Source organism: Toxoplasma gondii, chromosome X (assembly GCF_000006565.2).
Source record: "Toxoplasma gondii ME49 chromosome X, whole genome shotgun sequence".
Classification (NCBI taxonomy): domain Eukaryota; phylum Apicomplexa; class Conoidasida; order Eucoccidiorida; family Sarcocystidae; genus Toxoplasma; species Toxoplasma gondii.
In genome coordinates this window covers 4,096,660-4,109,787 of record NC_031478.1, presented here as the reverse complement: position 1 = coordinate 4,109,787, position 13,128 = coordinate 4,096,660, and the positions used below count along the sequence as shown (strand labels likewise).

The window sequence follows — 13,128 nt, the reverse complement described above, 5'->3', positions numbered from 1 at the left end:
AATTGCTTGCGTCGCGCTTGGCAAAAGCATTCTTCAAAGTACGTTTTAGTGCCGCTTCAGCTTGCAGGTCCCGTAGCGAGCATGATTCTTGACAAGAAGCCACTGCTGTTGAAGGCCTTCGCGTTGAAGGCACTTCTGTTGAAGCCTGAGCTTTTGATCCAGCCAGATCTGTTGTTCCGGTCGGGCCTGCTCTTCAAGCCGGGCCTTCTTCCCGGAATGGGAGACTTGGAGTTGAAGAAGCTTCTCCTGGCTGCAGTTCTGGCGCCCAAGGTGATTGCAGGACTGAAGCCCATGTTCGGTGCCTCTCTGTGGAACATCCCGCTGTTGCTGATCGAGAAACTGGTGACACTGGACCCTGGCCAACTTCTGATGCTCCTATCAAGTTTGTCCGGTGGAGGCCTGGACGGCTTGTTGGGGGCGATGGGCACTGATGAACTGAAGGCTCAAGGCGCCGAGGCGGCCTCTTGGGAGTCCGTGAACTCTGAGGGAGAGCCCGACATCACAGCTGCGGGTGCGGAGGAGGATGCGAGGTCACTGATTATCAGGTTTGCGCGAGAGGTCGGCAGGCAAGAAGGCGCTGAAGAAGAGTACGCCAGTCGGGCAGCTGAGTTTGTTGACCAGTTTCTGAGCCCTACTGGACTGACGCAAGAAGTGGCACGAATGATGATGACGGCACGACAGGCAGTGGGAAACGACATCGAAGGCATTGAAGGCAATCGCGCCGCGACTGACAGTGACTTCTTAGACGGCGACATGGGAGGCCTTCTGAGCCTTCTCGGTGACCTGGAGGCACTGATTGAGTCGAAAATTGCTTGCGTCGCGCTTGGCAAAGCATTCTTCAAGTACGTTTTAGTGCCGCTTCAGCTTGCAGGTCCCGTAGCGAGCATGATTCTTGACAAGAAGCCACTGCTGTTGAAGGCCTTCGCGTTGAAGGCACTTCTGTTGAAGCCTGAGCTTTTGATCCAGCCAGATCTGTTGTTCCGGTCGGGCCTGCTCTTCAAGCCGGGCCTTCTTCCCGGAATGGGAGACTTGGAGTTGAAGAAGCTTGTACTTGACGCAGTTCTGGTTTGCATATTGGTGGATGGTGTGACGATGGTTGGGAACTCAGGGGGGATGAGTCAGTTCGTCAGGCGTGTTCCCGGGCTAACTGTGTTTGAGTTGCTGGCCCTGTTGGCGTCTGACCGAAGAGCCTTGGGTGCTATTGTCTCCCTATGCGCGAACTCTGTCGGAATACAGGGTTCGGGTCCTCAACAGCTACTGGGTACTTATGAGGAGAGGCTACATGCTCTCAAGTCCGCTGCAAAGAACGCTGGGCAGCATCTGAGTGAGGAGGAAGCTGAGGCTCGCTTTCAGATCGTGCGCTTCGCTGGTGAGGTCGGCAGTTTTAGAGGAGCACCCGAGGAGTACGTCAGGATTGCATCAGCCTTTGTCGACCGATTCCTTGCCCCGGCTGGTCTCCTCAATGAGGTGGCTCAGCTAATCCGCCAAGCGAGGAAGGAGACTCCAGAGAGTGATGCGGTGGCATCAAACAAAACATCATTCGACCAAAAACTCTTCGTCGGAGGAACGATAGTCTCCTGATAAATATGTCGCAGAAAGAGGCGCGCCCTGCTTCAAAAACCCTTGTGGCACGCTGACGACAACCTTCAAGTCTTGTTCGGTCTACTAAGCAAAGCGCTTGGCGGGGTCACCACAGTGGATCGCAGGATAGTCCGGCATCTGCTGCTGTTTACAGTAGTAACGATTCCGTCGTTGCGACCTGAAGCGTCCAGGCCCAACAACGGTCTCGTTGAAGTGTTTGCCGGCGAGCCCCTTGAAGCAACAACAGCTTTCAGAGGTTATTCAACCAGGGGCGTGTGTCAATTTTGTGGGTGTAAAGACTGCCATCGATTCTACATGTCTGTTATGTTTGTTCGTTGTGGAGGTGCCACGACATACACAATGACTACAGATGAACAGGAGAATCCAGCTGTTTGCATTGCTTGTTGGTCGATCTGTCGTGAGGGCTTTCTCAATATCGAGGGATCTCTAGTTAGCGCATGTGTATCCGTCCGCAGCAGGCAGTCTTCTACGCATCGCGAGACGTTTGTTTGAAACATCACTCTAGGTAAAAATGGTATAGTTGGAACTGGTTGGATTCCTAACCTTATCCGTAGTTTTTCCACCACAGTGGGGTGGATCGGTCGCAACAACTGTAGGATGTCAACTCGCTGTACTGTGGCATGACGCCATGCAATCCGTGAAAGGGGCTCTGTTCCTGGCGCACCAGGGATCTACACAAACGCTGCACGTATTCGATGGGGGGCAGCCAAAATGCCAGATCTGATGGATGGGATAAACGGACCGGCGGAACATCTGTATCTGCGTGGTCGCATTCAGGAATCATCTGCCCTGCCAGCCGAGTTGATGCGGTAGAGAGTTTTCAAATCACTCCAGAAGGGTAAACTGTCACGTGAATCCGAGTACCATCATCGTTTAAGAGAACTTAAGAGACATGTAACCAGAGGATCCATAAATTTAGGCAATTAAACCAAGGACTTGTACAGAAGCTGTAGTTTGACGTGAATGTGTATTTGCAGAGTAACGTGACTGAAAACAACAGTTGAAACCACGCGGCAGAGGAGTCAGCATTTTCAGGAGATGCAACAGGCGTCTCAGGTATGCAGCAAAGCATCCATTCAACACGATATGCAGTTTGTTCCTTTTCACGTGCTATATCTGCGTCGGCTGACGCAACCCCACCGCGTGGGAGAACCGATTGAAGTCTGAAGGACATAACGCGATGATGGTCCGTCGCGCAGAGGACAACCTTTATGATACAGGGACAGTATTTAGCAGCTTGACACAATCATGTTCATTTGGAGTGGAGGTTTCACTTCCACAAAGCCTCTGAGGAACAGTTGTTTGCGGCAGAATGTCCACGGATGTATGCTGCTGGTGAGTGGTGAATATGACTGGTAAGGTGGGGAGAGCCTTTTCCTCAAGATTCGAAGTCCGAAGGAAGGCGGGACATTGAGTTCCTGGTGTCAAAACGAGACCCTGCATCTGGTGATAGTGATCCTTTGAGCTGAGGAGCATCGGAGTTTCCTTAGACGGAGAAACGTGCTGCGAAGCGTACATAATAGGCGTAACCCCACTGGGAATGCACGGGCGAGCAGCGCTTGTATCAGAGAAGCAACTGCGGTGAGATGTCGCTGGCCCGCCCTGCTGGAGACCCGCGCAGCGCGGCTGTTCCTTGAGATACGCTGTATCTCCTGTCGTTCTGTTCTTTTCGGTCGATGCAGAACCACATTCATACGAGCAATCAGGCAAAAAATTAATCGACTCTTCTCGGGACGCTGCAGCCCAGTTTGGCGCGGCCATGTCAGACTTCTCTGGCGCTGCCGAACAGAGGAACTCTGACGCGCAAGCACCATGTGTGCTGGACACCAAATCTGAAGGAGACGACTGTGCAATACTGGCTGTTTGATTCTGAGGGCGGATCACGCCGTTGCTGTTCATCTGATTTTCCCTGAGAAGAGTTGCTTTTGGTCGTACTACAGAAGTAGTCAATGGCAACGCCCAACCACAGCTTCGTTCAGCTGTTACGGATGGACGCAATAAGGTAGATCGCGTAGTGTCATTAGGAATGCGCAGGTTTACGTCACTGCGGTCCGTCGAAGACGAATTGAAACTCGCGCAGTTCTCTATAAACCTGTCTATGCAGTGCGTGACATTTCCGCTGGCATTCAGCTCCTGTTGTCCCCTGTGTCTGCGCGGAGATTCCATCAACATTTTGCTTGAAGTATTTAGAGGTGCCACGACCGCGAGGCCTGCGTCCGATAATGGAGCAGTCGGCGATTTCCTTTGGGCTCGCACTACATGTTTCTCGGATATTTCACAATCCACCCGCGTCTCTTCCAAAGGATTCCCAGAACTGCATGTCGAAGAGGATGGACACAAATTTGTTTTGACAGCAGACGTGACAGTTTTGATAATATTGTGAGATGTATCCGGCGTTTCTGTCGTGCAACTGTGTCGGGTGACCGAATTGGATGAGTGCTGGAAATGTTGCACCTTAGTATTGTAGACGCCTTGGGGGCTGCATCTACAATTTTCGCAACGCAGAGCAAATTGTTCGCGGGAGTTTTGTACCAATCCGTTGGGACAAACAAGTTGAACATTGTTGCCAGCGGCACTCGTGTCCTGCCGCGTTCCAGTGTGGGATTGGGCCTTCATGCACCTGCGGTATCTGATGCGACGTTCTAGGTTTTGCGGTGCACACCGTGGACTGGATAGAGCCTTTCTAGTCCGAATGGTCGTTCGGCGCTCGACTGGTATCTGAGCTTGCATGTCAGATCCTGCCAAAAACGCTCTTCCGGTTGTCTTCACGTCCGTCTCTACAGGGAAAACCGACCGTATAACGGTCAGCACGCGCGGTCCCAATGCGACTGCAGGTCCTGCAAGCCTGCATTCTGTGTGGACCGGAGGGTCAGCACGGAAGAATGCATCTACTGATGGTGTAAATACTTTTTTCGCTGTGACAGCAGTGGAGGTTTGGCAACAGTTCGACTGCTGCGCTGACGGAACCGAGGTTCCCGTTTGTACCAAACTGGAGCTCGACGAGGGGTAGGTCTCGCCTAGATATGTTTCGTCCTCACTTGTTTGTTGGACACCATAATGGAGATTACCGTGCATCTGGCGTAGTTCCTGGACACCCTGAGGCTTAACGTTCTCCAGATTTGCTGCAGTATGGTGTCCCATCACTTGGCAATGCGGGTTGTTGGCGCCCGCAGTCCGAGCAGGTTCATGCATACCCCTTAATTGCCGAGGCACGTCACCATCGGGACGCAGCTGGCTTACATTCGTTTCATCGTGGAGATGGGCCGACCTCCCCACGCCACAAGATGCCGTTTCAGCCAGTTGGCGTACTCCAGGATCGATCAGAATCCGGGTGCTCCGACTTTCGACAAAATGTCTGCTCGGTTGGGCGATCTCGATGTGTCTCTGTTGCTTTATGTCATACGGTGTCTGGAGGTTGTAAATGAGAGGAGCAACGGATACGTTCGACTGTTGCGGCCCACTCTTAACTGTAGAGGCTCCTGATCGCTTCGTGGATGCACATCCTTCAGTCATTTGAAGTGTTTGTCCCGTAGGCATCAGCGGCACACCTGCAGGTGTTGAAGGTTTCGATTGCCCACCTCGAAGCGCCAACATACGCTGCACATTCACCTCTGAGCCTGCGAGTGTTCCGCTTGGCCCACCCAACTGATTTCCCATGACTGTCAGCATATCCTTCAGCTGTGCATCGCCTCCCGGTGCTGCTGGATCTTCTGAATGACTGAAACGTTGCTGGATACGACAGTTCTGTTCCGGCAATCCTGCAGGTAGACATCGAGATGTCGGACCTACCGCAGATGTTTCAAGTGGAAACTGCCGACGTATCTCTTCTTGCTCTCTGTCACGGTCAGCTGCACTGTATGCTGCTTGTTCGCGATCAGATGGGGTTTCCTGTGCCCCTGACAAGGTCGTCGATTCATACATGCCGGAGCACAAGCTCGTGGACGCCCCCGGCAGAGAACACACACGAAGGCGGCCGAACTCAATTCCTTGTTTGGTTGGAATCCGTGGAAGCGGCGCAGCTGCGGTGGGGCCAGTGAATGCACCTGTTTTGGATGTGCCAGTGGAATTCCGTTCAAAAGTGTTTGTGCGTGAAGTGGAACCCGTCACTGCAGTCTCGGCTTCATCGCGTAATGACTGGTGGCCCTTTTCTATCATAAAAGAGTGTTCCTTCGGTAAAGCCTTTGGAAGTCTCTCTTTTTCGTGTTGCTGCGGCTCCCGGCGAGAATTTTGGGTTTGCCCTTTGGGAGAGTGAAGAAATTGATTCCCAAAGTCGGGACCTGAAGCTATTCGGTCAATCGTGGATTCCAGCCGCAACACCAGAGAAGGACATTCATATTGGCTCCCTCCTCGGGCTCCTGCACGTGGTGAGCTCTGAAGATTGGTATTGACTGCCGAACCTCCATTGTATTCTGTATCATTATTGATTGGACGGCCGACTGCACGACTACGGCCACTTGAAATTTTACCACGCGAAGGGGCACATAAAACAGTAAACAGTGCGCAGGTGGTCTGCTGGCAGCAGTCCTCACTGCCAGGAGTATCTCTCAGTGCCGCGTCAACGGGAGGTAAGGCTGCGTTACTTGATAGTGGTGGTCTGTCCTCGGCCGCGATTGGTGAAGAAACCACTGAAGAGGGAACCTCCGTGATCACGGATTGTTTCCGCTGAGTACACGCCCCAAGACCCGATATCTCTCTTGTAGCGTCACCATTAGGATTCTCTACGCTCGATGCTCTTTCGCATGCAATTTGCGGAGTCCGATGGGAGCCGTTTTTGGACGGTGATTTATCCCCTCTCGTTCCAAGATACGGTGGCGACCGGGGCGATCGCAGAAATGATGAAGAACCCTCATCGTGAGAATATGATGCGGCCGCTACAGACTGCGGCTCTTGGAGTGACATGTTTTGCTGGCATGAGGAGCAGCTCCGTCTGAAGCGTCGGAGGGGACTGATTCTGTTTTTCACCTCAGGACGCGGAATACCTCGAGCCTCGGTCTGTCGACCCGCAGCGGACGTCTGATGCTTTTGCGGAGGGGTTAACCACGGCCTCCGCAAACAAGCATTTTCTACGGGTTTCCGTGCTTTTCTCTCTGTAACGGGAGTCGACAGGCCTTTCGACGAGACAAGCCGACACACGCGAGGCGCCCGGTTCTTTCCTATGCAGAGGCGTTCCTTCTTTGGAGAGGAGACGACCGAGGGGACTTGTTGCGGTCGGAGAGGAAGGGCAGGTCGAGGAGAGTTGGAAGCTCCGGATCCGGGTTTTTGCGTGGTGAAGTCAACCAGGACGTCCAGCGAAGGGAGAATGTCCGACACCGTATGGAACCTGTTGCCAGACACATATATGCAGGATATTAGCCATGCGGTGAAACCCTAAACCTGGCGCAAAGAAAAACGTGTGTAGACTGTCGCAGCTCTCGTGACTTTTCATCTTCCACGATACGCCTCCAACTTCATCGTCGAGATGACGGCAGTCCAGAAACGTCGGAGCCTCAACCATGAAGTGGGGGACTGCGCTCACAATGATCTAATTGTATAGGATCACAGACGCCGACATACGCAACGTCGACGGTACAACCCCCCTGGCAAGGCGTAGAAATAAATTTGTCTCTCCAAAAGAGCTTCACGCCTTCTTCTTCTCTTACCATTCGCCATTGCGCATCCGGCATACGATCTTAGAGTCGAAGAGACCAAGGTTAGTCTGCGACCACGATGAGACACGCATCGCAAACGATCGATAATCTGTAGTATACATTTCTAGCCTCAAGACTCGGCTCGTGCATAGGTAAAAAAGTAGAGGTTCTTCAGCAAATATGGAGAGCATGGTAATGCGTGCGTGCCTATATTCTTCTGAATATGCAGAAGCTGATGAGCAGTCGCAACATGGAAACGTTTTGAGGGAGTCCACTCTCATCAATCCTGATGCTCCGTAAGTTTCACACGTACGTGGTTTTTTGCGAGAAAGAGGTTCATCGTTCCAGGGCATGTTTAGAGAGGACAGTGGGGGCGACTTACTGGATGGATTTTGCCAACTGCGACGAGCGAGTTGTACTGCTCTTCGATCCTGCGGGTAGTGTAGAGAGTTTTTGTCCGCCGTAAAACTGAGAACGGTGTTAACGGCAGAGGTGTTTCTGAATGCAGTTCTGAATTGAAAGTGATCATTGGCAAATCTCCGTGAGAAGGTGTGTCCCACTGTACAGGCCAGCTGAACGAATGTGGCTCCATCGGGGCACACAGCCTACACATGCGTCAGGAAATCAATTGAGCTAGCTTTTCCCGTGTTCTTCGTACTCTGTCTCTCTTTGTGGCTTTTCATCACTGGCTTACTTGAGGAGCTCATACATGAGGTTAAGCCTGCCAAGCTGGAGGAAAAGCAGTATCATTGTGTCAGAAGGCGTCTTTTTTTGCTCCACATTTGGTGCGGTCATGGTCGGTTAAATGCGTTTCCCCATGAAAATATGTGTGCGCACATGACGAGACACTGTATTCGGCAAACGGCGACATGTGCGCTTTGGGGCTGGAAACCACTAAAACCAGCCCTGCCGAGTGGCGGCAAGGTGCCACAGGTTTGGATGCATATATTAATCAGTACAATGCGGAAATCGTATTTCTCCAGGGCTATGCAGGCTCTCCTTCAACTCGAGGCAGTCGCAGTCGGATTGATTCGTGTGGTGTAACTGAACCGCTTCTTAGGCTGCTCAAAAGCCACTCACAACATAGCGAAGACGGTAGCACTTCCTCATTTCTTCGAACGTCTGAGTCAACTTTTCACTGAGGTGAATTTCATTCACTTCTCGGAAGTCCTGTCGTGCCTCCCGTTCAGCTGTATCTAGGTCGATCCCTATAGACAAGAAACACGTGAAACGTTTCCTCCCAGAAAAGGCCGTGAAGGTCATCTAGATTCAACTTTTGACTTTTTATCTGGCGGGCGTGGAACACAGACAGCCGGTCATACAGGCAGTTACTAAACAAATGTGTATTGCTGGCGCGTTGCCACGTCTAGTATTTACAGCAGGCAAAGCTTCCCATGTAATGGAGTTATTGAACAAGTCACTCTTCTCAATCATCATTATCGAAGAGCGGATACATCCCGTACCGGGGTTCAACTCTAGGTATTCCCTGGTACGCTCATAGAGCATTCGCTTCCCTGCGGGTCTGCAACACAGTTACCACAGATGGTACACAACTACATGGCTCTTATATTCGAGAGTTAAAAGATGTTTTGGTGCGTCTCCCATGGATTCACCTATGGTTTGTTACCACAGGTGATCCTGCCGAGATGAACGGAGCTCGATTACACTTCACCGTATGATTTGCAGGATCACGCGTGACATATACGCTTACGTTTGCAGGAAGAGCTCGACGCATCGTCTGTTTTCATGAATGAAGTTGTGAAGGACCCGCTGGTACTCTGCCTGCGAGCAGGGAACAAAGGTAAAATGACGTTTAAGAGGGGAGGCGTTGCACACAAAGTGACACTCTGAAAGTTACCAGTTGTCGCGGCGGATGCGACACAGACGGCTTGATGCTCGACCGCAATCAGTAGCCATTTATGGCCTGCTCGGCACATTGTCTGGCCGATAATGACAGAGTTTCTTCTTTGATTCCATGAAGCAAACAACTGGAACTGACGTTGGCTCTGCATCAAAAACCGGGCAACCACCGTTGCCGCCTACCATGAGGTCTGACGCGAGTTCATTTTCTTCGTCATCTAATGCGTCGAGCTGCTTTTTAAGCTCTGAAGAGGAATCACAAGTCACGAAAGCTCAAACACCTTTATCAGCACCACAGTACGAAAGGGAGATTCATCGTGCCTACACATGCTCCTATTAACTTGTTATACGCAGAAAGTAGGTTTATTCTTCTACCCATGGAAAGCACTGCAGCAGGTTCCATTAGTCTGGAGGAAGAGTGCTTGACATGTGTTCCGGCGGAAACCATATAACGATAGGACGAGATAGTCACAGAAAGGATGAGAGATCGACTGCTGTCATGTCCTCCATCGAGCAGATGGGAAAGCAGATTTCCCTTGTGTTCTACAAAGACGGAGATGAGCTGTTTACCAGTTGATTCATTTCATGAACATTCCTTAAGTAACACGTACCTTGCTGCTTGCGAAGAAGTGTTTGGAATGTTGCCGATGAATGGGGGCTGATGGATAAGTCGGTGAATCGTATCAAAACGAGTGAATGTGACCTCAAAAACCAGCAATTCATCGTGTACAATACAGAACTGCACTGATGTCATGCAGCGAGGCACAAACGAAGTCGCTCGCGACAGGCCCGGTGGAAGCCTGACACACGTCATGTCGACAAATGTTTTCCATCACACTAGAGCGTAGCTAATTGGCGTTTGTCGCCGTCAACATCTCGGTGGCGTCTTGCAGATAGTAGTGGCCCCTTCATATGCTGTTTTTGGCATTCCTACGCATTCTGTCACAAAGAGGTGGTGTTTCTCGGTAGATTGCATAAATGCTCTATAACCGGGGAGTGACATCGACTCGCAGCGCGCAAAAAACGTGTGAAAAACAATTTCCATTCTGATGGACGCAACTTCATCGCTTATCTCTCATCTTTCATCTGATGCTCCTTATGACGGACACAACTGCTTTATCCCTGGCGGAATGCAAGACTTGATTCAATTCAATCTCTTGAGTTATAGTGGTGTCTTACAGATACGTGCGAGTGCGCTGCTGCGTAGACGTAACCACGAGGTGCAGGAACATAACAGTAACCGGAAGCGCCGTAGGTGGAATAACCGATCTCAAATGGAGCTGTTTCTCGACTACGTCAGAAGACGGTTGCTGGTTTCAGTTTCTGGCATGTTTAGTTCTCGGAACTGTGCCTGGCGTGCTGTGGACACCTGCCATGCGGAGGTTCCCCCCAGCACTCGCGTAAGTCACTTGTTGTGTGCTTCACCTGCTCCTCCGACGGTCGCGTCCGTGCTTCATGGAGCAAGAGGCGCTGCAAACAAGGGCCATTGAATTTTTCTGCTACGTCGTGCATGAATGAGTTTTCATGCACCACCGCCACACTATCCACAGGTTATCGGTGTCAACGCTCGTGCAGAATACGTTAGCAAATCCAACACGCTCGTTTATAAGTGCGACCTGAGGGTGCCGACATTTTGCCCTAGTTGTTCAGACAGACAAAAAGAGATCAGAAACATCTGCTCATGACAATGTTCATGAAGATCACTCGGACAAGCACTCACCGGCGAGGAAAGAATGTGCACGCCTGTAACTCATCGTCTTGCTTCCTGTCAGATTTTTCCTCGAAGAAACCCAAATACACTAGACGGGGAAGCATGACACAGACGCTTGCTCGGCAGTCGCCTTGATTCAAAGGCAGATGCTGACACTATTAAATTGGACAGTGTATGCACCGGTATTGGTCTGAGACGGGGACGATCTACTTTTGACTGATGCGTTTGAGCTATGACCGACCCCAGGGCATGCGGATGCCAAGCCAGGTTTGCCGTGCGTGATCTCTCGGCTTGGTCGGGTGACTTCTTCCGAGTTATGTCGTGGTTCCCGGAATACGTCTCCTGTCACTGCATCATCTCTACCGTTCATTCAGATGATTAGCTAGGCCGTCCACCATAACGGTAGAAAAACGATGTCACGACCGAAATCTCACTGCTTCTCCTGGAGTTGCCGCAACTCCCGACGTCGCATATCCTCTGTGTGCTTCCTCTTGACCATCTGAGTGGGAGAGTTAATGGAAGAAGATGAATACAGTTGTTAGTGGATCTGGTACACGACGGCATTCTGTCGCATGTCGCGGGTCAGCATCAGATTCTGGCAACGCATGTGGCGTCGCTCTTATTGAACATGGGACGGGCTGGTCAGCATCTTTTTCATGAGAGAAATGCCGGTGAAATTCCCTGCCAACTATTAACTGAAAAGTGAGGCTGCATCAGGTTTTATCGGGAGAAACTCCACTGTATCAGAGCTGCAAATGAAAGACAAGCCACAGATTGATAAGAGTGGCAGGCACATCTTTTGCATTGCTACGTCTCTGGTGGAACACCTCCCTCCTCTGTCAGCCAGCTTCTGTCAGTTACCTCTTCCCACTTCAACTGCCACCTCTCCGCTGTCATCTTTTTCCTGAACGAAGGGCATGTTCGAGGGTCCACAGCTCGGACACTGCCTATTCCTTTTACGTTCATACAGAGATTCGGTCACATTGTTACTGGCATGAACCAAACAAGTGACTCATTGCACGGAAGAGGGCCCCGTGGTAATCGTACGGACGCTGGAATATTTAGATGCTCAGAACGGCTCAGGGACCTCAGTTTCCAGTGTTGGGAGCGCCGGGAAAACAATTGGAACACATCGATAGAGCGCGTCCAGCGGCGCAGCCGGCGAGACCAGCAATGAGACAGCTGACGAGTGAACTGTGTGAGTGTTTGCCGAAAACAAGAAAGACTCAAATTTTCTGTCGTGGCAGCCTTTGTGAGGAATGAATAGAGTAAAATTGCTACCCGTCCCCAGCTACCCTGTCTCCATCTGCGTCCGAAATAGCGCTTTATTCTGTAGACCAATTGGCACACTTGCACCTGATAAATCTGCCAGTATTCCTCCTCGTGACGCAACATGAAACACCAAAAATAACCGCTGTACCGTCTGGTCAGCGCCTAGCGACACTTATCGCCAGTTCCATGTCTTCCTGTACCCACCCGTGGCTGGCGTGCTTCGGCAGATCGGCTTCAGGTCGTCCATTTTCGTGCATCCCTTGTCTCTGTCTCTGTTGGCGTTCTTTGGCGTCAAAGTATAGTTCGTCGCATCTTGTCTGTTAGAAAGAATCACCCGAGTTTTTCTGGCGACATGTGATGCAATGAGGTAGGGACTGCCCTGTGACTAGATCGGAACGCAGTCAGACAAAGCCCGTCCAGCAATTCGTAAAGTGACTCTTGCATTTGTTTCAGTTGCATTTAAGGATAACGCTCATCATGGTGCTGGCGAAGCGGGTTAGCTTGCTGGCAAGATTTAAGCGAGTCATGAGAGCAGAATAAGCCCTTCTCTCACGGACCGGCTCTGGAATGGCGGATCACGTGGGAGATACATCGTGACACAACATATGTTTCAGTTTAGTATGCCACAGGGAGGTATCTATCTTCAAAGTTCGCGTCGACACTTCCTGTCCAAGCGTGAGGCATCCTATGGTAGTGGTGTAGAAGTCCGGCAGAGGGCATCCCGGCTATCTTGAATACCACCAACCCACATGTGCTCATGGCGACAGTGGGCCAAACCTGAATGCGGATCTCCTTTTCGTTAGGGTGCCGGCGCGGAGTGGCTGCTCCATTTTTCAACACAGGTGTCTCCGTAACGGTTGTCTACACATGCGCACCGCACATGTCAGAGAGTCCGCGGTTGGATGGAAGGCTGATCTCTCGCAGGTATCCAGGAGAGAAAGAAAGACACCGGAGCCCGATGGAACAGAAAGGATGCCCGAATGCTCCTGCGGTCGTCCCCCCAAGCATAGCGAAGCTAAAAGCCTTTCAACACACTGTGGAGACCGCGCAAACGGG

General features: G+C 51.3%; 1 protein-coding gene across 1 annotated transcript; it reads left to right on the top strand.

Moving 5' to 3' along the window:
* Window positions 1-81: 81 nt before the first annotated feature.
* On the top strand, window positions 82-2,219 carry TGME49_212030 (hypothetical protein; the record flags this gene model as incomplete). The annotated part of the gene is made up of 1 exon (XM_002371764.2): window positions 82-2,219. One exon carries the CDS (start codon window positions 82-84, stop codon window positions 1,579-1,581), a length of 1,500 nt encoding a protein of 499 aa, XP_002371805.2. The 3' UTR covers window positions 1,582-2,219.
* Window positions 2,220-13,128: the final 10,909 nt, after the last annotated feature.